This window comes from Prunus persica, chromosome G3 (genome assembly GCF_000346465.2).
Source record: "Prunus persica cultivar Lovell chromosome G3, Prunus_persica_NCBIv2, whole genome shotgun sequence".
Lineage (NCBI taxonomy): Eukaryota > Viridiplantae > Streptophyta > Magnoliopsida > Rosales > Rosaceae > Prunus > Prunus persica.
In genome coordinates, this window is record NC_034011.1 from 1520117 (window position 1) to 1543550 (window position 23434).

A 23434-nucleotide genomic window follows, 5' to 3' on the forward strand; every position below is an offset into this window, starting at 1 on the left:
ATTGATAAGCAATGTATATATCTGTTAAATTCGCAATTTGGTAACATAATATGCCCAATAAATTTCAAAAGAAACATCCAGAAATAATCAAATTTGCACCATATGTGAACTTGTATTCTTTGCATTGCTGGTCGATGGAGTATATTTATACTTTATCACCAACAATGCAAAGAAACACGAGTCTGCATAAAGTGCGCTCCTAAACCAGCTACATTGTTGTTAGTAATGGTCTCTTATTTGGTAACACTTTCATTTCTATGTGCCTTTTCATTTTTACTTAAAACTCCAATAGCGACCTTAAATGAAAACTATTTAGAATTGCTTTTAGTTTTTGCTTTTCTTTTTTTTTTTTTTTTTTCCATACACATTTTATCCCTCATTCATTCCTCCCCTTCCTTCTACCTTCTTTCTCCCTATTTTCTCCCATGCATTTTCTCTTATCTTTTACTAAAAATAAATACTGAAAACCAAATTGAGAGTATTACCAAAGGACCCTTAAATGCGCGGAAAGAATTCTCAAACTCTCTAAATAATCCTTCGATTTATATAATTTGTTGGCATCCGCGAAAATAAGGAAAAAGAGAATCATGAACTGGCCAGTTGCCCCCATGCAGTTCAGGAGAGATTGCATTAGAACAAGACCTTTTCCCTTCTCCAGGCTGGAAGCTTATTAACCAAAGCTTTTTGTTTAGGTTGCAAATGGCTGAGAGAGAGAGAGAGAGAGAGAGAGAGAGAGAAGGGAACTTCAACAGAAAAAAAAAACTGATGAATATATAACACTTTCCTTTATAACATAGTCTTCTCAAGCTGGTAAAATTCCCACTACATGAAGCCACACCATTACAGAAACTTTCAAACCCTAGGAAAAACAATGGATAGGAAATTTCTAAAATCTATACACAAGGAGAGAAAAAAATCACGTCATCTTAAACCATCAAGCTCATCACTGTTTATCACTACAACACCACCACTGCCATCCGCCATCAATTTTGACATTGGGAACAAAATATTTTTCAAAAGAGCAATATACCCGAAAACGTTTTCTGGAGCGCAAACAACTAAACGGGTATGACATCATTTTTTGATGAGTCTTCACATCTCAAAACAACCCCCTCAAGGCTAGCCGGAAAAATACAATTGCTCCATTGGCATCCAGTTGTCAAAGGCTCAGGCGGAGGGACAATCATAAGCACATTGTCATTTCTCTGGACAACTCCCATCACACTAACTGTGCTACCTTCCTTGATGTACCTACACAAAGGCATCACTTGCAGTTATGTAAGATGCACTTGGATTAAACCAGTAATACAACTGATTCATGCATTTTCCAAAATCCCCTCAAAAGAAGGGAAAACAGTTTTCATTAAGAATATTTATAAGAACCTAAAAATTAAATAAGCAATAGGTTTCTACCCTTCTTTCAATCGCATCGTACGGTCATCACTTGAAAGATTCCTCTCTCCCAACCACCTGACAAAATCTGGAGACATGTCTTTGTTTTCTGGGTTAACATCAATAATGACAGACTCATCAACATAAGGAGTAACTCTTGCGCCATAGCCAGTCTTAACTAATGCTCTCAACCCAGACTGGAAATCAGAGATGTAGAAGTCCACTATGTGCCTCTGTCAAGCAACATAGACAAATTAGTACAGTTCAACATTAAAAATCTTACACCTCAAAAGTTACAGCATGGCATGATACTGCCACATTGGCCCTCCAATTGTTCACTAAGACATTTTATGTGAGAAGGAAATCTTTTTCTTTTTTTAAAGAAAAAGGATTTTAAGAAGAAGCTTCGAAGTCAGGAAATGTAACTAAAATGTCTAGTATCTACATTGCAAAGGCAATCATCCAGTTCACCTACATGCATATCCTTTAAATTTCGTTCTTCTTTTTTTATCTTTATTCTTGGAAAGAAAAGGTCCCTAACTGTGAGGATAAAATGACTAAAAACATATCACAATCCTAATAAAATTATATGGCCATTAAGCATGAAAAATAAGTTATGAACACATATTTTAAGCAATAAGTATGAATCTATCATTTTTTAAGAGAATGAAGTACAATATGGACCTTTCATCTACACATTGGTCATTGGGCAAGTTGTACATCATAAACCCTGTTTTTTTAAAAGAATGCACACCCTTCCTATATTAATACATACCATTATACTAATAACTCAAATTCTTTATTTAAACTATCAACAACTGCCTAATTATGACGTTAAAAAATGTGAATAACTATGATGTGTTTAGGGGTATCAAGTACTGTATACATCTCAAAAGTTTAAAAAGTTTAGTGTTAACAAAATTGTTTTCAAAATCGAAATCCATTTATTTATAATCAGATACTTGTTGCAGAGAATTCAAAAGTTATCCATATCCATATTGGGTATGGTTCTCCCATACAATTATCCATTCAACATAATTTCAAAGGAAATTTGTCACTTCTCATTTACTCACCTCTGATGATCTAAGTCCCCATGTAAATCGACGATGTGTAGGGTTTGCTGGTTTTGAATCCCATCCTCGGTACTCATATAAACTTGTAGATGTGTACACGCATCTAGGAACTCTCCGGAAGGATGACTCAAGGGGCACATTACCACAGGTAACCACCTTCAAGAATAACACAAGCATATAACATCTAAACTTCAGCATACTATTTATGCAGAAAAAATGACAACAGGCGATGAACCACTGCATGACAAATACCAGCCAGGCTATATTCACAGTCACAACAAATCTATAGATTCTATATCACTGTTTGAGAGCACATATGAGAAGTTCTCTCTTTTCAAGGTATTTTTCATAGAATATTTTCTAATTCACATATGCTTCTATTCTTATAAAGTTCTGATATGCAAATGCAGATGCAGCAGCCACTACCTTGTAAGAGAATATGCCCAATGCTAAGCATACTCATAGAAATGTTTTTGGACCCCTCAAATACTCGGTAGTTTTAATTACTCTGAAGTTTTGGAGTTGAAGTGTCTACTGATTTTATTTCAACTTAGGGAAATAGCAAGGTTTTAGCTTGGTAGTGTTCATGTTTGCACTTCACAGCTACTAATTAAATGTTTTGATAGGGGACATGCCACTACTTTATTATAAAGGATATCCTGGGTTTTTGGCTTTGGTTTATTAGAGTTTGAGTAAAAGGTTATGATTGGTTACAATTTGAAAGCTATGGCTTAATACTGTGAAGTTTTGTTACAAATAAGCTCAACCTTCCTTTTTGATGCATGGATTCTGACTGAGATACAACATAATTCTTTATCGTCTTCAGACTAGGTACTTCAATAAAAGACTTTCCATTTGACACCAACTCTGAACCCTAAATATTCCACTTTAGGGACAGAAACTGAATGTTTTATTTCTTGGCTGTCCTGCATGACATATGTATAAACATGTAAAAAGTACAAAGATGTTTTATTTTTATTTTTATTTTTTAAATTCTCAATTAACATGCAGAAAGATATTTTAAATATATGCATCTAAATGTCAAAGTAGAAAGACTTTTTCAAAATGTCAAGGTATCTTTGCACAGTTTTCACTATGCCACTTTACAATTTTAAATAAAGTCCAACTTGTTCGTGCATTTTGTCAGTTCACACATTTATGCAAACAGATTAACTCCTCTGATCTATTCTTCCTTTGCTCGCACCATTTCAGTTTTCAGTAAAATATTTCATGTTTTTGTTCAAAGTAGTGGAGAAACACAGATGAACAACTACTGTGAAGTGAAACTTAACAACCTGAATTAAAGGTAAACAGAAGTAAATCTTCTAAACAAAGTTTTAAGTAAGGCGGAACAGACACAAGCACAAAGTGAAAAACAACTACTTGGTGATGTTATTTGAGATCCAAGGCGGGGAAGAAAAGCGCAAACTAAAAGTAGAATTTCTAGTCATAAATATCAATAGGCAGATCAACCAACAAGAGGATGTATAACTATAAGATATTATATCAGCATTGGCTATGTTACATACCCCAGAGACTTTCACATATTGCCCATTTTTAGCAGTTCTGAGCTCAGCATCAGGATAACGAGAAATGAAATTTACGATAGCATTTCTTCCCCAACAAGTATTCCATGTGAACAAAGCAGCAACTGCAGCGAAAAGAATTCCCACAACAGCAAGGAGTATGGCATTGTGGACCGCTCCAAGAATAAAACCACCAGCAATGAACCCCATCACAAATATCAGTATCACAGACCACAATATTGTCTTTGGGAAGTTCTTTCTGAAAGAATAATCATCTTGGCCAAGAGTAGTCACTGCTGGATTGTGAGCAACAGAGGAACTTTGTAATTTCATTGATCCCATAGACTCTAAAGGTCCAGATACCTTTCTAGGGGCCCCAGAGGAATTTAGTGGACCTGAAGATATGGGTCCAGATGTGATAAGACCTGTTGTGGGAAGAGCTGGTGGAATATGGCCGGAGTTTTGACGTGTCACTCCACCAGATTGAGGGCCAGAAGACTTCTTCAATGGTTCCCCATGCTTATTGAGTGGCCCAGAATTAGTCTTTTTTACCGAAGTAGAACCAGTCATGCCTCCAGAAGATACAGGACCTGATGTCGTATAGTTAGCTCGAGCTGCAGCATTAGGCATAATTGGACCTGAATGAGAAGCAGCACCTCCAAATGATCCAGTCCTTGAAGGGGCACTGGTTAGTTGTCCAGATTTCCTAGACTTGGACCCGTCCATAGGGATATCAAACATTTTCCCCAGCTCTCCCGACTTCTTGATATCGCCACCAGTATAGGGCATGGCCGTTGAGCCCATCGTAGGTGCTCTTTCTTTTGGCTGCTCAGGCCTGCCTGATACGTATAGACCATTGCTGAGCTGATGAGATGGGAATCTGGAACCCATCAAGCTTCTTTGAGGGGCACAGGACAAAGCACAAGATGGTTATCTAACGGACACTCAAAGTCCTACTGAGAGAGAGAAAGAGGGACAATCAGGTATTGTTCATCAACTTATTAACTAGCTCAATACTTGACGCTATCAAGCAATAGTTGTTATAGGTACAATGATATAACCAATCAGCCACACTAGAATATAGCGAAGTAACAATAAGCACGTGATATTATCTCAACTTTCAACTGAAGTACAACAATTGGAAATTTCGAAGATACGATAATGATTTAGATTGGACATGTTCTCAGAGATCAAGTCTTGAGAGCAAGCTTTTGTTTTGTGGTGGCACAAGCATCTCTAATACTCGGAGGTTAATTTATGATGATAAGTCCTGATCTTCAATTTTTGGCAACCTAAGAAACTAGGCAAAAATACTTAAAACTACAACAGAATTGCAAGTAAAACAAATCATCTCCTAATTACTAACATTACAGTCTGAAATCTATCATTCATAGAACAAATTTTCATTGATGAAAGATCTGAAGAAAGAAGAAGGGATTGTAGGACTACTGGCTACTTCTGGATCTCAGAAAAATTGATAGGCAGGAGAGTAAAGCTCTCAAGAATATCTTAAATGGCTCTGTCCCTTGAGCTTCTCATTTTTATCCTTTTTTCTGTAAGAACTGAAAAACCCAACATTCAAAAGTTGCTTCTTTCCACATTTTCTCATCAACCAACCAGAGTACAAAAGGGAACTAAATTGATGATCGATATCCAACAAAACAAGAAAGACAGCACAATCCTCCACATTTAGCAAAGTACAAACAAAACCATGTCATTCTCAAATTAAAAATGAATAAATAAATAAAAGACACAGCTTTCACAGCCCAAATCAGAGAAACAAAGCATACCCAGATCACCATTTTGAACTATAACCATGGAAATGTGGAAGATCTACACAAATGAAGAAAAGTTTCATCTGGGTTCAGAGCAGATTGGTGGCAATGCGGGAAGGGGCATAATGGGGATAAAAATGAGGTAAGAGTAAGAGTAATACCTGAGGAGGAAGAAGAAGAAAAAGATTTAGTTGCTGAAATGGATCAAACACAGTGGTTGAAGTGGTAATAATAGCAGTAATGATTCTGCTGGTGAGAGTGAGATCCCATCTCTATAGCAGTCACAATCTCTCTCTCTCTCTGAAATGCTTTGTTTCTTTCTCTCTCTAAAAAAAGTCTCTCTCTTTCTCACTCTTCAAAGAGCCGCAACAACTGGTAGGTTGTCTCATCCGGCAAAAACCACCAAACTCAGTAAATGACTTTGGATAAACAAAATATTATTTCAATATTACCTGAAAAGTCACCTTCCACCTTCCACCCCCTCTCTCCTCTCTTGTATTTCTCTATGTTTTTTCCATTTTGTTTGGGGTTTTTTTTTATTTTTTATTAGATTTTTTTATTTCCCTAGTTTATATTCAAGCTTTTATATGTAAGAGCCGGGAGTCAATTAGTTTTTCTCCTCTAATATCCCTAATATCATTATCTCTTAAGGGTACTTTTTTGAGATTATAACCTACCATCCTTGAGAAATACAGTTGTCTTTATTTATTAAAACTTTATAATCATTATAGAGTAATGGCGTAAGCTCAAATCCTAGGACTCATCAAAAATTACAAATCAATGCTCCATTGTTATTTTTTTCAAAGCTAGTATTGAGAATTTCTGAAGTCTATTACAGTATAGCGAATATACATACCAAAATACTAAACACCCCAAAATTTTCTTTTTCCAACTAATACAGAACTTTATATGCGGCTTGCATATTGCATTGAAAAATAACTATATTATAGAACGTATCGTGACGGTGTGATATTAATTGAAAAAATAAGGTTGGGATAAAAAGTTGAGAAGTGTAGCATTTTTCATTAGCTTAGCTGTATAACATTCCACAGTTGGAGTGATTTCATTGACTAGTACATCTTACAAGAGATGGAATTTACTAATTAGTTAGAAGTTCCATGAAGTGTCTTTCCTTTCTTCTTTATTTGTTTTAAAAAACATTTTTCAGCTCCCATGGAGGTGGAGCTGAAAATTGAAACTTACCTGATATCCATGTATGTAGGTTGGTCTGTGATTGGTAAATACTGTAAAATGGCATGTATCATCAAAAAAAGCCACACACAAAACAAAACAAAAACATGAGTTGGGGTTAGCCAGTGTGTGTGTGGGGTATGAGATTGTAGAAGGTGAGAACTAAAAGAGTTGGTTTACAAGTCAATTTTTTGTTTTAGAAAAATTATGAACTCTAGATCATCATCATTGGCACGACAGTTTCATTTCACCATAATAAAATTAAAACCCTTCATTCTCAATTTTCTTTTTTTTTTTTGACAAAAAAAACCTTTCTTGTTCAACTTCACACGTCTCCAAAAATATTCAACATTGTAATTTTCAAATTAATGGACTCTTGACCATTTCAAATTAATAGAATTTTTTTTTATGGTTTTTTTTATTTTTTTGGAGAATGGTCTCTTGAATTAATGAAATGGGTAAATGTTAAAAATATCTTACTTGAAAGAGATTTAATTGTTTTAAATTCAATAAATTTTTAATTAGACTGCTGCAATTGATTCTCATCCAATGTGCATGGGGTGCAATATCTCTATCAATTTGCAAATAAATTATAACATTCTCATTCAACTTTCAAAAAGTTGATCCACCATGCATAATAAAAATACTTATTCAAAGTATTATAATGTGCTCTACCCTCCCCTCTCTCTCTATAGCATGATGCATCTGGCAAACAATGAGATCACTGGATATTTTGAAGAGGGTGATGACTAATCTATATAGACTCTTTATGCTAAATTGTTTCAAAAGTATTAAAAGATGAGAAAAAGAAAACTCAAATCCCACCACAATAAGTAAATTATTCAGATTCGTCCAAAAGGGTTGATAAACAACTGTTGGAAGATCATATTCTTCTTCTTTTTTTGAGATAAAGGTAGATTCAACTACGTATTGTTGCTTATGCATCCCAAAGTGATTGGTGACCAGGGTGTCATTATATTTCCTTGTTTTTGTTTTCAATAATTTCCATAGATAATTATCTAGTTTTGTTGTTTTCTTTCCTTCATATTCATGACAAGGGTTCGATTTCACCGACGCGTACACAAATGTCTAAGTGGGAAAATGAGTGAAGAATCAAGAACACTCGTAATTACAGCTTAACCAACAAGTTATTTCAACATCTCGGATGCTACTTGATTGGTCCACCGCATATCTAAATCTGTTAATCCTGGGATACCACTTTGCAGTGACAGCCTAACAGCTAAAATTGAAACAATCCACCTCCTTGACAAAATTTGGCACACAGTATTCCATTCACCAATAAATTGTATTTGAGATGCGGCCCTTCTCCAATCATGTCATATCAACAAGTTTGATGCGTGAAAGCTAAGGGATCAGACCAATCCAGACAGATTAAGAGGTGTTCAATTTGTATGCAGCAATTGGAGTTCAGCTGCAAAGTAAACGTCAATGCTTGAAAATGGGATAACAGAATATTATAATTAACACATTATTTTATTTTTAATTGCATAAAATTAGTCCTCCGCAGAGCTGGATTACATGATTGAACAAGAATTTCTGGAGAGAGAGAGAGAGATCCAACCAACACGAACATATAACCACAGACAGATTTAGAGCTTTATATTCTCATAAATATTATTGCACAAACTGATGTTTCAGTCAGTCCAATATACTTAAAGGGGCCTTCGTTCCAGATGGCTTCCAAAAGGTAAAAAGTAAAAAACTGCTGAGAATCATTTTGGGGTATTTGCTAGTAAAAGAAAAGAAGAATGAGCTTGACAAGGTAAATATTTCCGCATGATCACCACAAACTTGGTTGGCCTTCCTATCACACAGTAATGTAATATTGCTGCTGATGGCTGAGGCTGTTGTCTTCTGGGGTGATTGCCTTGTCTATTGGTCTAAATTTGCTCTTCTTAACACTTTTGGTTGGTCTGCAGTGATGCCTGGTCATTTTATAGTGAGGGCCTTAACGCTCTTAAATGAGAGCCTATCTCTTAATCATTGGATCAAACTAACTAATTTGATCCAACGGCAAAGAGATAGGGCCTCATCTAAGGGCCTCACTATATAGAATTTTATCAGTGATGCCTCCCTGGTTCTAGGGTGGCCTAGTGATTTTGGTTTCTTTTTGTTACTGTGATTGTTTGTCTACATTTACCCTGCTTCAGCTGTTCATTGCCAATCATCGGGCTTGGTTTTTATTAAGCCTGCTTTTGTTTGTTGGGGTTCTGCATTTTCATTCTGGTTTGCCTTTTTGCAGCTGTTTTTCAAGTGTTCAACTGGGTCCCAATTTGATTGATTTCATTATTTTCCTGCTAAAGTTATTTCTTAATCATTAGGCTTACGACAGAGGCTGCCTTCTAAAAGAAGTAATATAGGGCAATACGCTTACCTAAAGATCTAAAAATGAGGTGATGTGAGCAACTATTTAATAAAAGTCCTTGAATTAATGTGTACATGTTGTTAGTACTTTAAATTCTCACTTATACTCCTTGTTTTACTCAAACAACTCTTTAACAATTCTAACCTAAAGAATAATAATAATAATAATAAATAAATAATTAGGGATACACGTTCATCCCTGTCTTCCTCCTCTCCATCCATCTTTCTCCCTCTCCTACCCTTTCACCATCGCTCTTTCCCAGTCTCCATGAACAGAGATAGTAAAATAAAGCATATTATTCTTGTTGGACCAAGGCTTGTCATTGTGACATTGATAGAGTCATAAGAAACCTCTCGACCAAAAAATCCATTCGACCAAGGCTTATCAACGACAGCATCCATTCAACCCCAAAAGAAAAAAAGAAACCTCTCGACTCCATGTGACTTTGTGTAGGGAATTCACAATTTAAATTCCCACTATGTATTTGCATAGGAAAACCCCAGAAATAAAAATAACCAAGAATCAAGATAAGCCTATGTTTTTAAAAAAAATAATAAAAAAGATAAGAGTGTTGCTAAACGAACCCTAAAATTAATTGAGTGCACCCTATGATCTAAGAGCATCTCCAAGGGAGATGTCAAATACCAAACATCAAATTTAAATTTGATAGCTGATGTGGCAATTTGACATTTTACATAGCTTTGCACTCCACCAGATATGTCAAATTAAATTATTATTTTATTACATTTTAGTGTTGATTTATTTTTAATTAAAAAGAAAAGAAAAGAAATAATAATATTTTATTCATTTGACATCTTGATTTTGGGATGTCAAAAATAACATTTCAACCTCTAGCCTTCATTCCACATCAGTTTTGACATATCGGTTGGAGTGATGTGAGATGTTATTTCTAGCTGTTAAATGTCTATATGGCACTTTTGACACATCGGTTGGAGATGCTCTAAGTGCACCCTAATATTTAAATCAAAATATAAAATTAACTAAACACATCCTATTTAACTACCAAAATTATCTCTGACACCCTAATATCACACAACACTAAACCCATTCATTAATTTAAATATTATGTTGTTGATGACACCAGACCGGTGAATACTCGGCAGTGGTTGGTGAACAATCTATAATTTTTCGGAATTTTATGCTGTGAACTTATGAATAAACTATAAAGGGACTATATATATATATAGCTAATAGCTAAAAGGAAAGTGAAAAATACAAGTTGCCCAATAGCTTAAAAGGTTCTCTGAGCAGTAGGGGCGAATACCATTGTGCGATTTTCTCCTTCTGATTGTAAGATTTGAAATTTTTGAGAGCTTATCTGCTTGCATGATTTTCTTTTACTACTCTGGGAATTGCCTACATCTGTTGATGAACTGTATATGCTGGCCATATATGACGATAGAAGAATCAAGATGCCCGTTGTATTCTGTTTTTGCTTTTATTTTATTTTATTTATTTATTATGAAATTGCCTGAAATAACTTTCATTTGAGATAGATTTCTGAATTAGAATTGAATATGATAAGTAGGGTAGGGTGTACTTATCAACATTACATTTCATTCACAATTTAATATATTCTTTTTGGTCATTTTATAATAGGATAAATTAGTAATTCAATAAATAGTTTGATAATAGAGTTGTACTCAGTTAATTTTAGGGTTCGTTTAATAGCACTCAAAAGATAAGCTTATTCTCTTCACCCTAATAAAAACAATTCTTTTGATATTCATTTCTTGTGTGTGTTTTTTAGTTGGCAAAGGGAATTAAATATCCTCTGTTCATGGAGGAAAGGGCGATGGTGAGGAGGAAGAGGGATGAAAGTGCATCCCTAATTTTTTTTTTTTTTTTGTGTGGGTTATAATGGTTAAGAAAGAGTTGTTTGGGTAAAACAAGGGGATACGATGAGGGTTTAAATTACTAACAACATGTGCCATTAGATTAATCCAACGGCTTTTATTAAGTAAATGCTCACATGACCTTATTTTTAGGTCCTTCGGTAAGCAGGACTGATATATAGGGTACCCTAATATATATTTGAGAAACAACATAGAACAAATGACTCGGAATGAATTGGAAAGAAGATTTTCTTATATATTTTTTTTGGTATGCCAAATTAAATGAGTTGTTTCCAATATAATAATTTTTTTTAGTACTCCTTCAATGCTTTCTTACATCCAAAAATGAAGCTAGTCAGAGACAAAAGGGTAGATGTTGTTCGTTCATTCACTCAAAAACTGCAGGGTAGATAGAATTCCCACAAAAGCAGAAGGCATCAGCAATCAAGTAACTCAACCTGACCAAAGATTTCAAACTTTGAGCCACATTCTCAGTTAGAACTTAGAAGGTTGTGGTACAATCCATATCATGCTTCTGCACTCAAACATGAACTTATCTATCTGATCATTGATGCAGAAAACCCAACGAACAAACATGGTATTAAGTACAAAATGGATAGCTTTCACGAATTTTAATGAGACTATCTACAAAAACGGAGGTGGTGAAGAAAAGAAGGTTTATGCAATGGAATATAATATATCTCAGCCAAAGCAAATCTTCTGCATGAATATAGATAGATGATAACTTGAACACACAAACTATCATAGAGGAACCCATCAAACATACATTTTGACACAACACAGAGAAATGTAATCAACTCTTTGAAAGAAATCTCCATTTCTGGAAAAGAATAATCAAAATAGACGTCCAACATACACCCTTTTCTTCATCAACCTGTGCATCTGCATAACTGGTATAAGAAGATGCATATCTGCATTGTTCAGAAGCATGTAACACTAAGTGAAACAGCAAACTAAAATATCAAATTTCTTAGTCATCTAATGGCTCCTTCAGAAACCTGTGCTTTGTCAATGGAAATTTGAATCTCTACAGGGTCGTCTGAAGATAACATAGATTCCCTAACAAAGGCTTCTTGATGTCAGTACCTAAAGCTATAACACATCAATTCTTTCCATTTAAAATTGTCCAAAATCAATGTGAAATAACACGAACACAAGTACCATGGAAATAATATCTCTTCTGCAAAACATTGTAAAGCCATGAGCATATTCTGGTGGAAGCTAGTTATTCACCACTTCCAATTAGAAAATGTTCTGCCAGCAGTATGTTCCACGTTGGACTTAATCACAGATTAATAACAAGATGTGGCCTAATAAACCAATTGAGCCGCTCAAATCTATCTGTGACTAAAGCATGGTTTCACCCTTCTTCATTTTCTTTTTTCAACCATGCGAAAACTGATAAATTGTTGTCACAGATTTTATTGCTTTATCAAAATTTATCACCATTCTAGAATGTAAACAACAAAGTACTAAGCTTTGTAATTTCTTTCCTATCCCACGTAATCACGTATCCAGAGTTTCCCCAACAACTTTGCATATCACTAACAAGATTACATGCAAAATTCTGACAAATCAACAATGCTTAGCACCACAATACTGCAACAACAGATATGAAACGAAAATTGAAAATCTCATCCATAAAATATGTCAAAATTTATATATTCATACTGAATTTAAACTTATCCGTGTTATAACCGAAACACATTATGAATAATCCACAAAAAATATGAACTTAAGCTAAACAACCGATAACTTTCCTTACCCAATTGCTTCCCAACCTAAACCCGCCAATTTTTCTTGCTCAATCAATATCAATACATTCCTCTACTGTTGTTGAGAATCGATCCCAGCGTGCCCAAAACTGCGAAAGCCAAGAGCGGACTAACATCCAAGGTATCGAAAATCGGCGGGATTATGTTGCGAAAGAGATTCAAATAGGGATCGCAGAGGTCCCGAATCGCCGAAAGGGGTTGGCGGTCCCAAGGAATATTGGGGAACCAACTGAGCAAAACCCTAACCATCAAAACCCCACTGTAGATATCGAGCCATTTGGAGAGTCCGGCGGCGACCACCGTCAACGGCGTGTTCAAGTAGCCGCTCGGGCGGTCTCCGAGCGCCGCGAAGAAGAGGGGTCCGGCGGCGGAACCGATGGAGGGTCCGAATTGGGATCCGAATTTCAATAGTGAAATTGAGAGGTTGCGGACGACGGCTAGGGTTAGGGCGAAGAGGGTGGTGAGCGTCCGAGTAGGGAGATGGGCTAGGGGTGGTGGGGACTGAGATGGGATTTGGGTATTTAGGGTTTGGAGGTTTGTGGTGAGAGAGGCGCAGAGGGGTCTGAGGGAAAATTTGAGTATTTTGTTGGGGTTAAGGTTAGGGTTGGGGCTGAATTTGAGAGCAGGGGTGCAGAAAGGTTTGAGCTTGGGTTTGGGTCGGATTGGGTTTGAGGTTTGGAAGAGGATAGCATGAGAAGTCATGACTGAAGCCATGGTTACTTTGGAGCTTTCTGTTCTGGTGAAAGCAGCGAAGTGCCCAATTATACTACCGACGTGTTTTTAGACTGTAGAGATAAGTGAAAACTAACGGCGTATAAAATAATAAAAAAATCTTCTTCTTTTTTTTAATTTTTTAATTTTTTTTCTTCGGTATTTTATTTTTTAGTTTTTGAAATACAGATATATGTCTTGTTTAGTTAAATTCTAGCAGGTTGTATGTATGTGACTATTTTATTTAAGAAAAATGCTAGCGTATATTGCGTACAAACAAATAAGAACTTTTTCAGCGTTGTTCCAGCAAGTTATGCGTATCTCATATTATTGTAATGCGAAAACTAATGATAATCGTGCATGAATTAATACTTAACAACGAAAACAATATCATTTGTGTAAAAATGTAAGAAGTGTGTAAACTTCAGTACGATTTACGCTAGCACTTTTCTTATCATAAATACAAATTATTCGGCCAACGTAACAAATTGAAAATGAATTGGTTAATTCTTTATTAAAAATTAATTAATTAGAACAAAACACCTTTGATCTCGATCTTTTGTGAAAATCCTAATTACTATTATTTTTGTTGTCTTTTTTTTTTTGTTGTCTTTAATTTAAATAGAGTTACAAGGATTTCCTTTTTCTTTTGAGCTAAACTCCAGAAATTAAAAGAGCAAAAACGAGGCAGATATAATAATGAGACAAAGAAAAAGGAATTCTCAAAGTTTGGGTAAAGCCTGACCGACTCTTTTGAGTCTAACGTATGGGCCGACGAGGCAAACAAGCCACCTGCCAGCGCCACGTCTTGAGGCTTCACCGCTTCAGCAATCAGCATCTAGACACGTGTCAACAAACTGTGAGACATCATGAAAGCTCACACCATCATATATAGTGAGATTATTATATCTTCCGAGTACATCACTTAATCTCATCATAAATGCAGCTTTCAGCAATGGAGTTGAAACTCAGAAGAAAAAACACTTGTTCATCTGCAGTTTTGCTGATTCTCTGCACAATATTGTTATTGGTCACTACTAACTTGGGTTCTGCAGATGAAGGAGAGCAGCAGCATAAGGTGGTGGAGGAAAGCAGAAATGATGATGCACCAGAAAAACCATCTTTGTGGAAGATGACCAGAAATGCTTTTCCTCCGTACACATCTTCACCTTTGAGGATCCAAAGCTACTTGGAGAAGGCCAAGGCGCTTTTGAACCAAGGGCAAGCCTACATCTTCCCTCCCAGTTTAGAGTATGTTTTTTTTTATAAATATTTTCTTTAGTAATTATTTTGTTTTTGAGGAAGAATATATGATTTAGATTGTTAATAATTGTGTGATTATTATTGATTTGGTGTTAGTTTTAGAGGGAGTGGTAATAATATTTATGTTGGAGAGGAGGCTGGGAGCAGAGGACGAGGAGGAGGAGCTGGAGAGAAGGTGAGAGAGGTTGTGGGGAATAGTTTTGGGAAGAGCAAAGAGACGGTGGACTCCTCGGCTAAATCCGCAGCCAAATTAGTTGGGGAAACAGTGCAGAAGACGAAGGAGAAAGTGCAGAGGAGCTTTTCTGACGGAGAAAGTAGAGAACCTCAATCTGAGCTCTAGGCTCCTCTGTTTGAGTAGAGCATATATAAAGTTTTTTGGGTTTTCTTGTAGCATGGATATGCTGGTAATTAAGTTCAAATTTTTGTAGTGAGTGCAGAGCTTGATTTAAATAACCAAAAACAAAAACAAAAAAAAAGGATTGGATCAATATGTATTTCGTTTGTTCTCTTTTTATATGGGTTTTACTCCACTATTTGTATAATAGTAATCCTTTGATAAGTAAGAGCATTTCCACCATGGCTGAAAAAACCTCTCCAATAAATTTTAGCCTGACGGGACATAGGCTCCATCAGTCCATCAAGATTGGGTAGCCCTACCCTGAAGGCAAGCTGTTGTCTGAGGGCGCTGAAAGAATTTTTTTATAAAAAAAATTGAAAAAAAGTTGTGAAGAAAAATTTTATGCATTCCCAAATAAATTTTTATTTATTAATTTTATATATTTAATAAATAAAATTAATTTCATATGAATAGTAATTGTTCTTGGGTTGTCATGGTAATGAATCGAAAAGTAGTTAGAGCACTTTCATCCATTTGTCTTTTGTCATGGTGTTTTCACCTATTGTCATGGTAAAGGGCAAATATTATTCACTTTTAGTTTTTTTTATTTTTATTTTTTTGGAGAATATTTTCGGTTGTCATGTGTTATTTTTTATTATATAAAATTCTCATCCCATATTTAAGATAAATTTTTGAATAAGATTTTCCAATAACATTTTCAGATTAAGTTTTTGGATAAGATTTTTGGTTGCCACGTGTCTATATTTATTATAAAATTTACATCTCAAATTTTAGATAAAATTTTTGTAGAAGATTTTCGGTTGCCACATGTCCATATTTATTATAAAATTCACATATCGTTCATCATACAATTAAATACCTACTTACTCATCATACAATTAAAATACTCCTGGTCCTCATAGTTCGACACAATTGAGTACAATGATGACTCGATCATTGGCGGAGGCGGTTCCACCGGATCACGATATGGGGGAGTATTTTCCTTCGGAGGACGTAATAATGTCATTATTTTCGACACGAAATACACCAAGGGAACCGACTGCGGACATTGTTCATTTTGAGAAGCCATGTGTGATGGTTTTTTTTTTTTTTTTTTTTTGTTTTGCCTTGAATAATCTATTAAAAAATTAAATTGGAAATGCAAGAAAATATAAAAAAGAATGACATTAAATTGAATAAAACGGCAATTAATTTTTTTACCTCGTCGCCAAGATTTTGACCTCTTTGATCATTTGTACACGACCCTCTGGCTTCGATGGAAGATGCCATAAGATGGTGAATAAAAATGAATACTTGAAAGTGAATAAAATATTGAGTAGAAAGTGAATAATAGTTTAAGGAGAAGAAAATGTATGAGGATTTGGTGTTAAAAGTGAAGAGTATTGGTTGGTATTTATAGAAAAAACATTCATTAATTTTTGGGTATTTTAAAAAAAAAAATTGAATTTTTTTTATAATTTTATTGCAAAAAAATTGGTTGTCGTTGGATTGGAAGACAAAAAAAAAAATCGGAGCGTCCAGATGATGCCATGTGGCTGCTAGCCGTTGGTGGAAACTGAGGCGCGCGGTTGCACGAGCCAACAGTAAAAAAAAATTGAATTCCAAGGCTGACGCCAATGATGACGTAAGCCAAAACTCGGGCTGGAGCTCAAACTTGTCTTGCTTCCAGGCCAACCCAGTCTCGTGGCCCCCACCGCTTGCCCGAGCAAGACTGGGCCACTAGAAACATTTTTTGTGCTTGCCCCTCCCTCCCCCCCCCCCCCCAGCCTGCACTGCTGGAATGGCTTTTAAGGTAAATATTATTTATGTAAACAATAACCGTCCTTACTTGCCCTTTTACATGACAAATAGGTGGAAGTATTGTTATTATTAGCGGTTGTCAACTCATGGTCAATTTAGCAGTAGATGAGCTAGGGAGCTATAGGGGACTTCCAAAAAAAAAAACCTTAAATCTTTTTAAATAAATAAAATAAATCAAGCTAAGAGGGGCATCCGAAAAAAAAAAGTAAGCTATTTTTTAAAAAATTTTATTAATCAAGTTAATTTTCGTTTTTTCATATCTTTTTTATTTCTGTATTACTCAATTCATACTAAAAGAATTTATAGAGATGGAGAAAACAAAGTGATATGATGTTAAAAAAACAATGCGGAAATGAAAATCATGATGGAGGCTAAAATGATTGAAACTCTATTTTTGTTTAATACAAGAGTTATATCACAACGAAATCAAACCTACACAAAACTACATATATTTTACTATAGTCATTGCCACATGAGTAATACGTGAACCAATGAAACATCGTCATTTAAGCAATGTAAGTCCTTGTCATCTTCCATTTCAGCGTATTTGGTTCATCAGATCTGATCAATGAGTGCCACTTGGATGACTAGGATTGTGCCACATCATAATTCATTTAAAATTTTTTTCCCCTAAATTTCTAAAATTCACCAAAAGTACCTTCAAGTTTAGAAAAATTTACTAAAAATTACTACGGACTCAATCTTCACTTCTACTATTTTTTATAAACTCCATTTCTCCAAATGACTTCAAAATATTTTGCAACATGTTTTCTAACACTTACAATAAATCCAATTAATTTTCAAAATCTCAACTTAATTTCTAAAAATAACCAAAACTCTAATTTTCACCACTTTGAGCCCCAAAAAGAATTTCTTTCACCCAAATAATTCCAACTAAAAATAATAAAAAATCTCCAAGGACTTGCAATAGCACAGATTACTCTGGAAGTTGTATTTAGATCCAGCTTAATCTTAGTTTGTTTTGTTTCCCTCCCCTATCACCCACAAGGACAACTAATTTACAATATTTTAACTAATTTTTAGTTTCCCCCAATATTTCAACTTAAAATTTGAAAAGAAACTCGTTAATTTTTGTGAATACGTATCATGCATCAAATTATGTGTATATACAGACATAACTATTATGTGTGACTATCTTATATACACAAACTAAATGAAAATGACAAGCTGTTAACAGTGGAAGTTGTGTGAGTCTCTGACTTATACTAACAACAATGTAATGAAATTTGTGTGACTGACTATATAAAACGGTGAATGCGCGCATACACACATATATATATATATATAATATAATTCAACAATATGAAAATCGATGTCTTTATGGTTGTTATACTTAGTACTGTTTTTCAAATAAAAATTCTATTTTTTTATTGCAAATGCGATAAAAATCAGCAAAAGCGAGGACATTACAAGACAACATGCTACAACTACCAGAAGGAAAATCAGATACCCCATGTTGATGCCATGTCTATTTTCAAATTAATTTGTTCATACAATGTTTATTTTCAAAATTGCACGTATAAATGCCTCACAATACGATACAAACTAGTACTGCAGGGGGAAAAAGAAAACCTTAAGAGCATGTTTGTTTATTATGAATGGAGGAAATTATGAATTGGGAACTTAGTAATAGAGAAATTAATGAATTGGAAGTGATCAACCAACGGCGGACTCAGGAATTTTTTAGGAGAGGTGCAATTTCAAAAGTTAAGAGCTATAAAAAAATAAAAACAACTAAATATCTTTATAATTTAAACAATATACATGTAAAATCATAATCAAAATCAACAACAAGGGACAAGGAGTATAATCTATAAACAGACACCAAATTGCTTTTTTTTTTCTTTTCTATTTGTATGTTCCACAGTAAAGCAAATAGGTACAACTATATCAAGCTTCTAACTAGTTTTTTGCTACTTTGACATGTTCAAAGTAGTAGGATTGCCTCCTATCAACCGCTTACCCTATATTAGTCCTTCAAACCTTGACATAATGTCATAATTGCAGCATAACTTCAGAATAATAATCAAGTAGAAACTTCCAGTTCCACAAGCTAACAATGACAACCAAAGGAAAAAATTACAGAGACCAAAATTCACTAATTGGAGCAAAATCAAACATACCCAGTTGGAAAAGAGAAAAAAAAAACAATCTTCTAACCAAAGTTTCATAGTAGCATTTCCTAATGAACATTGCTTAGAGAAGAACCCAATTGGACCAACTAAAAGTTGAATGTAATGTACGTCATTGAGGAAGAAATGCAGCATACCCAGATGGAATTTCGCCTGGGTAAGGACTTTGAGCTTCTGTAGAGCCCAATTGAGTACAAGTTTTGTGTGCATTTTGAGAGTGAAGCAAAGGGGGTTTAGAAGTTGGCTTAACGAAAGTTGAAGGAAAAGAAGCGGAGGTCTTGCAGTTTTTTGCCCACAGCAGCTGCAGCGCAGTGCCCAGGTGGTTTGGGCATTTCGTCAAACACGTTGCATGCGTCTTTGGTCTGAAGCAGAGGTGCAATTCTAGCATCTCTAATGGACTTTTCCGGCGATTGTGATCAACTACTTCCTCTATTTGATCTCATTCATAATTTTGAGACCACTAAATTGCTGGTTTTAACGTGAAACCCTTGTTTGTTTGTTGCGAATATTGCATTTGTGTTGGATCTTGTGAGACACGGGGTGTTACAATTCTGTCGAATTTTGGTCGGTTTCTAGTGAGAGCATCCATAGTGGGAGGGTGTATAATGAGGTGTATGTTAAATATACACCCTTTGTGATCGAAATCACCCGCAATGGAGAGGTGTAAACGAGTGTAAATTTGCATCACCACCATGAGATGCACATGTACATTTTTTTTTACATCTCATGCAGGTGGGACCTACATAAGAAAATGTGAGAAAAAGTGGACAAAAGTGGGACCTACAGCAGAAAAGGTGAAAGAAATCAATTATACATATTTAGATTTACATCTTCCTACTGGAGCAAAAATCACATTTACAACCCAAGAGGTGTCAAAGGAATGTAAAACTATGGATGCTCTGAGTTAGGTATATACTATTTGCTTATTATCGCATTCAATTTTATGATATAAAAACAATCCTCTGTTTAGGTTGTGCTTTTTAGTTTTTGTGCTAGCTCTGCGTGATAGAATGAAATTTGATAATTTAATCAAGAAACTGAAGGCGCAGATTAGTCAGTAAATAGTCCGAAAAGTAGGAGCCATCCCATCTCTTTGCAGTATGCTGCATAATAAGTTGACAAATATCTCGTACACTTAGTAGACATAAAAACTATAAACACAAACTTTTTTACAATAATGGCATTACTATAATGTACTCTTAGGATATAATGTACACCACATTGGCATATGCCACCAGTAACCCTGCTACCTTTTAAGACGTTGATTCGCACTCTTCCTCTTGCAATATCCTTTTGGCTTCACATGAAAGTTTGATCCTATTGATTGAAGTTCAGAAGATGGTGAAGAAGAAGAACATCATCATGGTATGCCGAAGCGGTGTTATATATATATATGTGTGTGTTACACCATTGTCAAACGTATATAGTGACAACAGATACATATTTGTACCTTTTGGTTAGGTAGAATATGTGTACCTTAATTACATGTGTAGAGTTTTTGGATTTTGTGAATGTGATTTTAGAGCCCCATTAAATCTAGGATAGAATATTTGGTTTACAGTCGTATGAATTCACAAAAACTACGTGTATAGGAACCAAAAAATAGATATCAAAGTGGTTCTGCAGATTCAATAATTATATTAATATTATTTTTATTTCAATATTGAAACATTAAGTTATGAAATTTTTTAAACATAAATGTTCAAAATTCAAATTCAAAATCTGAGAGTACTAATACATCAAATAAATCACTTTTAATTAGTTTTCATTATTTACATTCAAAGGCAAAATAGTCATAAAAAATAATTAATAAATGAAAATTGTGTTTTTAATTCAATAATTGTAATACGAGGGGGTTTTCTAACATTTTGGTCATTGACTGGGTCTACATTGAAATACCTGAAGTAAGAATAACATAGCTAGACTAATTCTCTCATTGATATCACAACTAAATCTTCTCATGTTTAATCGAATTCTTAAACTCACATTTGCAGTAATTGATAATGTCAGTGTTGGCTTAAGTATTACTTTTCTGTTGGTTGATCCTGTCTTTGATGAAACTTTCAAGCTTTTACGCAGTTGATCATGCATTCCATGAATTTGTAAAAGAAACATGCTGGAAGCAACAACGGAAACCCTTACCATTTTGAATCACAACTTCTACCCCTCTAAGCATATCCAACTTCACAAGGTCCATAGGCAAACAATGTCAATTTGGACAAAACAAACAGAGCACTGTTTACTACGAAACTCAAATTTTGATTTAGCTTAATCTTACTCAATTTCTTTTCCCTCCCTTATCATGGGCAAGGACAATTATTTTGACTATTTATAATAATATTTCTATACTAATATGTAGTTTCCCCCAACATTTCAACTAATAATTTGAAAAGAAACTTGTCAACATCAAATTAAGTGTTATAATACAATTATGCGTGTCTGGCTATCTTATATATACACAAACGAAATGAAAATGACAAGCTGTTAATAATGGAAGTTGTGTAAGTGTGTGATTAATACTAACAACATTGTAATGAAAGTTGTGTGACTCTATATATATATATATATATATATATATATATATATACAGTCCCCTTCAGTTGAGGGATCCCTCAAATAGTGTTATTTGAGGGATGGGGTGCTTAACCGTTGGATCTGTTTTAATGACCTTGTGTGGCTGAGATTGAATTACATCTTTTAACCCGTTTTCACACTCCTGACCCGCCACAAACTCCACTTACGCTTGGGAACGACGTACGCTGGGAAACCTAACATCTTTCTTCTTCCTCCAACTCTTGGAGACCTTTCACGCGTACCAAACGACGTGAAGAAGAAGACTCACCGTCGTCAGTTGAAGAAGAAGACCCACCATCGTCAGTTGAAGAAGAAGACCCACCATCTATGCGACAGAGGTATGCTATCATGTGTATGAAGTACAAAATTTTTTGGATGAGTTCTGATATGGTTTTAATGGGTTTGAAGATCAGTCCTCCAGATTTTTTATGGTTTTTTAAAATTTGGAATATCATGTGTATGAAGTACAAAAAAACACAATTTGATGAATGGAATTTCGATTTTGGGTTTCTGTGTGATGAGTTTCGATTTGGGTTCCATTGGGTGATTCTTAATTTGGGGGTTCTTGCTAATTATTGTTAGTTTTTTTAATGTTAACCCCAATTTATTTATTCAGGGACGAAGTGCTGCTAGAACAAGATGTCAACCCAATTCAGGATGAGGGTCCAGTAATTCACAACAGTACTTCTCAGTTACAAAGTAGTAAAAGATGATTGTTGATTTTGCTATACTAGTTCAGTATCTTAGTTCAATCTCATGGGGCTCTGTTTTTTGTACATCAGATAGAATAGAAGGTGAAAAGAAAATGAAATGCAGATGTTTCATACACTTTTTTCCCTGACAGATAGTTTTGATATGTATAGAACTATATCAGACATTTTGCTGCTTTCAGGAGAAAAAAAGAAAAAAGAAAAAAGAAAAAAAGAAAAGAAGAACATCATTTTGCTAATGTGCTACCCAATAATAATGTTACCGGCTTTCTATCAATGTGAAACATTCAAAGTGATAATGATTGTACTACTTTCTGTTTAGATGAATACTTGCTGGATGCCAACTTGTGAAATTTATTGAAGTTAATAATCAATTTAAGGACCACTTTGCTTTCAAGCAATTCTATTGTTGAAGGGCTTTGTGAATACAAGGCTAACCTCTTTGTCCCAAACTCAATATTATTTTTAATAACTGTAGTGTGGTCTTACTTTAATTTTTATTTTTCTTCTTGCATTGCAGGTTTGTAGTGGAGTAATCTAGTTCGTTCACTCTTGAAGTCCAACATCTGATGTACTCTGGATCTAATCTTTGCTGGTGTTCGTTTAAGCTCAATAAAGATTTTGTAGCTCTTTTCTGTAATAAGGATGGATTTTGTAGCTCTTTTCTGTAATGGATGTTGTACAAAATTGTTTTTCCCTTCTGTAATGAATACTCGATGTTATTAAGTTTATTTTATCTTAGTAATGAAAACTTTATTCAGTTCATAGTGTGGCAGTTTTTCCGTGTTTTCTCTTTCACTTTTTCTGAACTTCAGTGTTTCACTTTTTCAGTAATAGCAAACTCATCCAAGACATTTATTCATATAACAC

At 34.7% G+C, this 23434-nt stretch overlaps 3 protein-coding genes and 1 long non-coding RNA gene across 6 annotated transcripts; 2 read left to right on the plus strand and 2 right to left on the minus strand.

Moving 5' to 3' along the window:
* LOC18781993 (uncharacterized membrane protein At1g16860) lies at nt 745-6201 on the minus strand. 2 transcript variants are annotated; one of them, XM_020560315.1, is made up of 6 exons: nt 5928-6201; nt 5782-5824; nt 3995-4947; nt 2466-2621; nt 1414-1625; nt 745-1251 (listed from the first exon to the last, which is right to left on the minus strand). In XM_020560315.1, the coding sequence occupies exons 3-6, from the start codon at nt 4880-4882 to the stop codon at nt 1059-1061; spliced, it is 1449 nt and encodes a 482-aa protein (XP_020415904.1). In that variant the 5' UTR covers nt 4883-4947; nt 5782-5824; nt 5928-6201; the 3' UTR covers nt 745-1058. The 2 variants fall into 2 exon arrangements, with proteins under 2 accessions (XP_020415904.1, XP_020415903.1); XM_020560314.1 differs by lacking the exon at nt 5782-5824.
* Nucleotides 12835-13882, minus strand: LOC18784351 (ylmG homolog protein 1-2, chloroplastic). The gene has a single exon (XM_007215873.2). The coding sequence runs from the start codon at nt 13707-13709 to the stop codon at nt 13035-13037; it is 675 nt and encodes a 224-aa protein (XP_007215935.1). The 5' UTR covers nt 13710-13882; the 3' UTR covers nt 12835-13034.
* Nucleotides 14622-15532, plus strand: LOC18782589. Of its 2 annotated transcripts, none has more exons than XM_007214980.2 (2): nt 14622-14957; nt 15066-15532. In XM_007214980.2, the coding sequence occupies exons 1-2, from the start codon at nt 14647-14649 to the stop codon at nt 15307-15309; spliced, it is 555 nt and encodes a 184-aa protein (XP_007215042.1). In that variant the 5' UTR covers nt 14622-14646; the 3' UTR covers nt 15310-15532. The 2 variants fall into 2 exon arrangements, with proteins under 2 accessions (XP_007215042.1, XP_020415962.1); XM_020560373.1 differs by having other exon boundaries at nt 15072-15532.
* On the plus strand, nt 21875-23346 carry LOC109948217. Its single transcript, XR_002270824.1, has 3 exons — nt 21875-22192; nt 22471-22648; nt 23085-23346. It is a non-coding gene; the product is annotated as an uncharacterized LOC109948217 (long non-coding RNA).

What these genes read in the sequence shown, in the direction of transcription:
- LOC18781993 (XM_020560314.1), bottom strand. Translation starts at nt 4,882, where the DNA reads ATGGGTTCCAGATTCCCATCTCATCAGCTCAGCAATGGTCTATACGTA. An exon ending in AATATGTGAAAGTCTCTGGG is followed by an intron (nt 2,622 to 3,994) that starts GTATGTAACATA and finishes TTATTCTTGAAG; the next exon opens with GTGGTTACCTGTGGTAATGT. An exon ending in GGGGACTTAGATCATCAGAG is followed by an intron (nt 1,626 to 2,465) that starts GTGAGTAAATGA and finishes GTTGCTTGACAG; the next exon opens with AGGCACATAGTGGACTTCTA.
- LOC18784351 (XM_007215873.2), bottom strand. Translation starts at nt 13,709, where the DNA reads ATGGCTTCAGTCATGACTTCTCATGCTATCCTCTTCCAAACCTCAAAC.
- LOC18782589 (XM_007214980.2), top strand. Translation starts at nt 14,647, where the DNA reads ATGCAGCTTTCAGCAATGGAGTTGAAACTCAGAAGAAAAAACACTTGT. An exon ending in ATCTTCCCTCCCAGTTTAGA is followed by an intron (nt 14,958 to 15,065) that starts GTATGTTTTTTT and finishes ATTTGGTGTTAG; the next exon opens with TTTTAGAGGGAGTGGTAATA.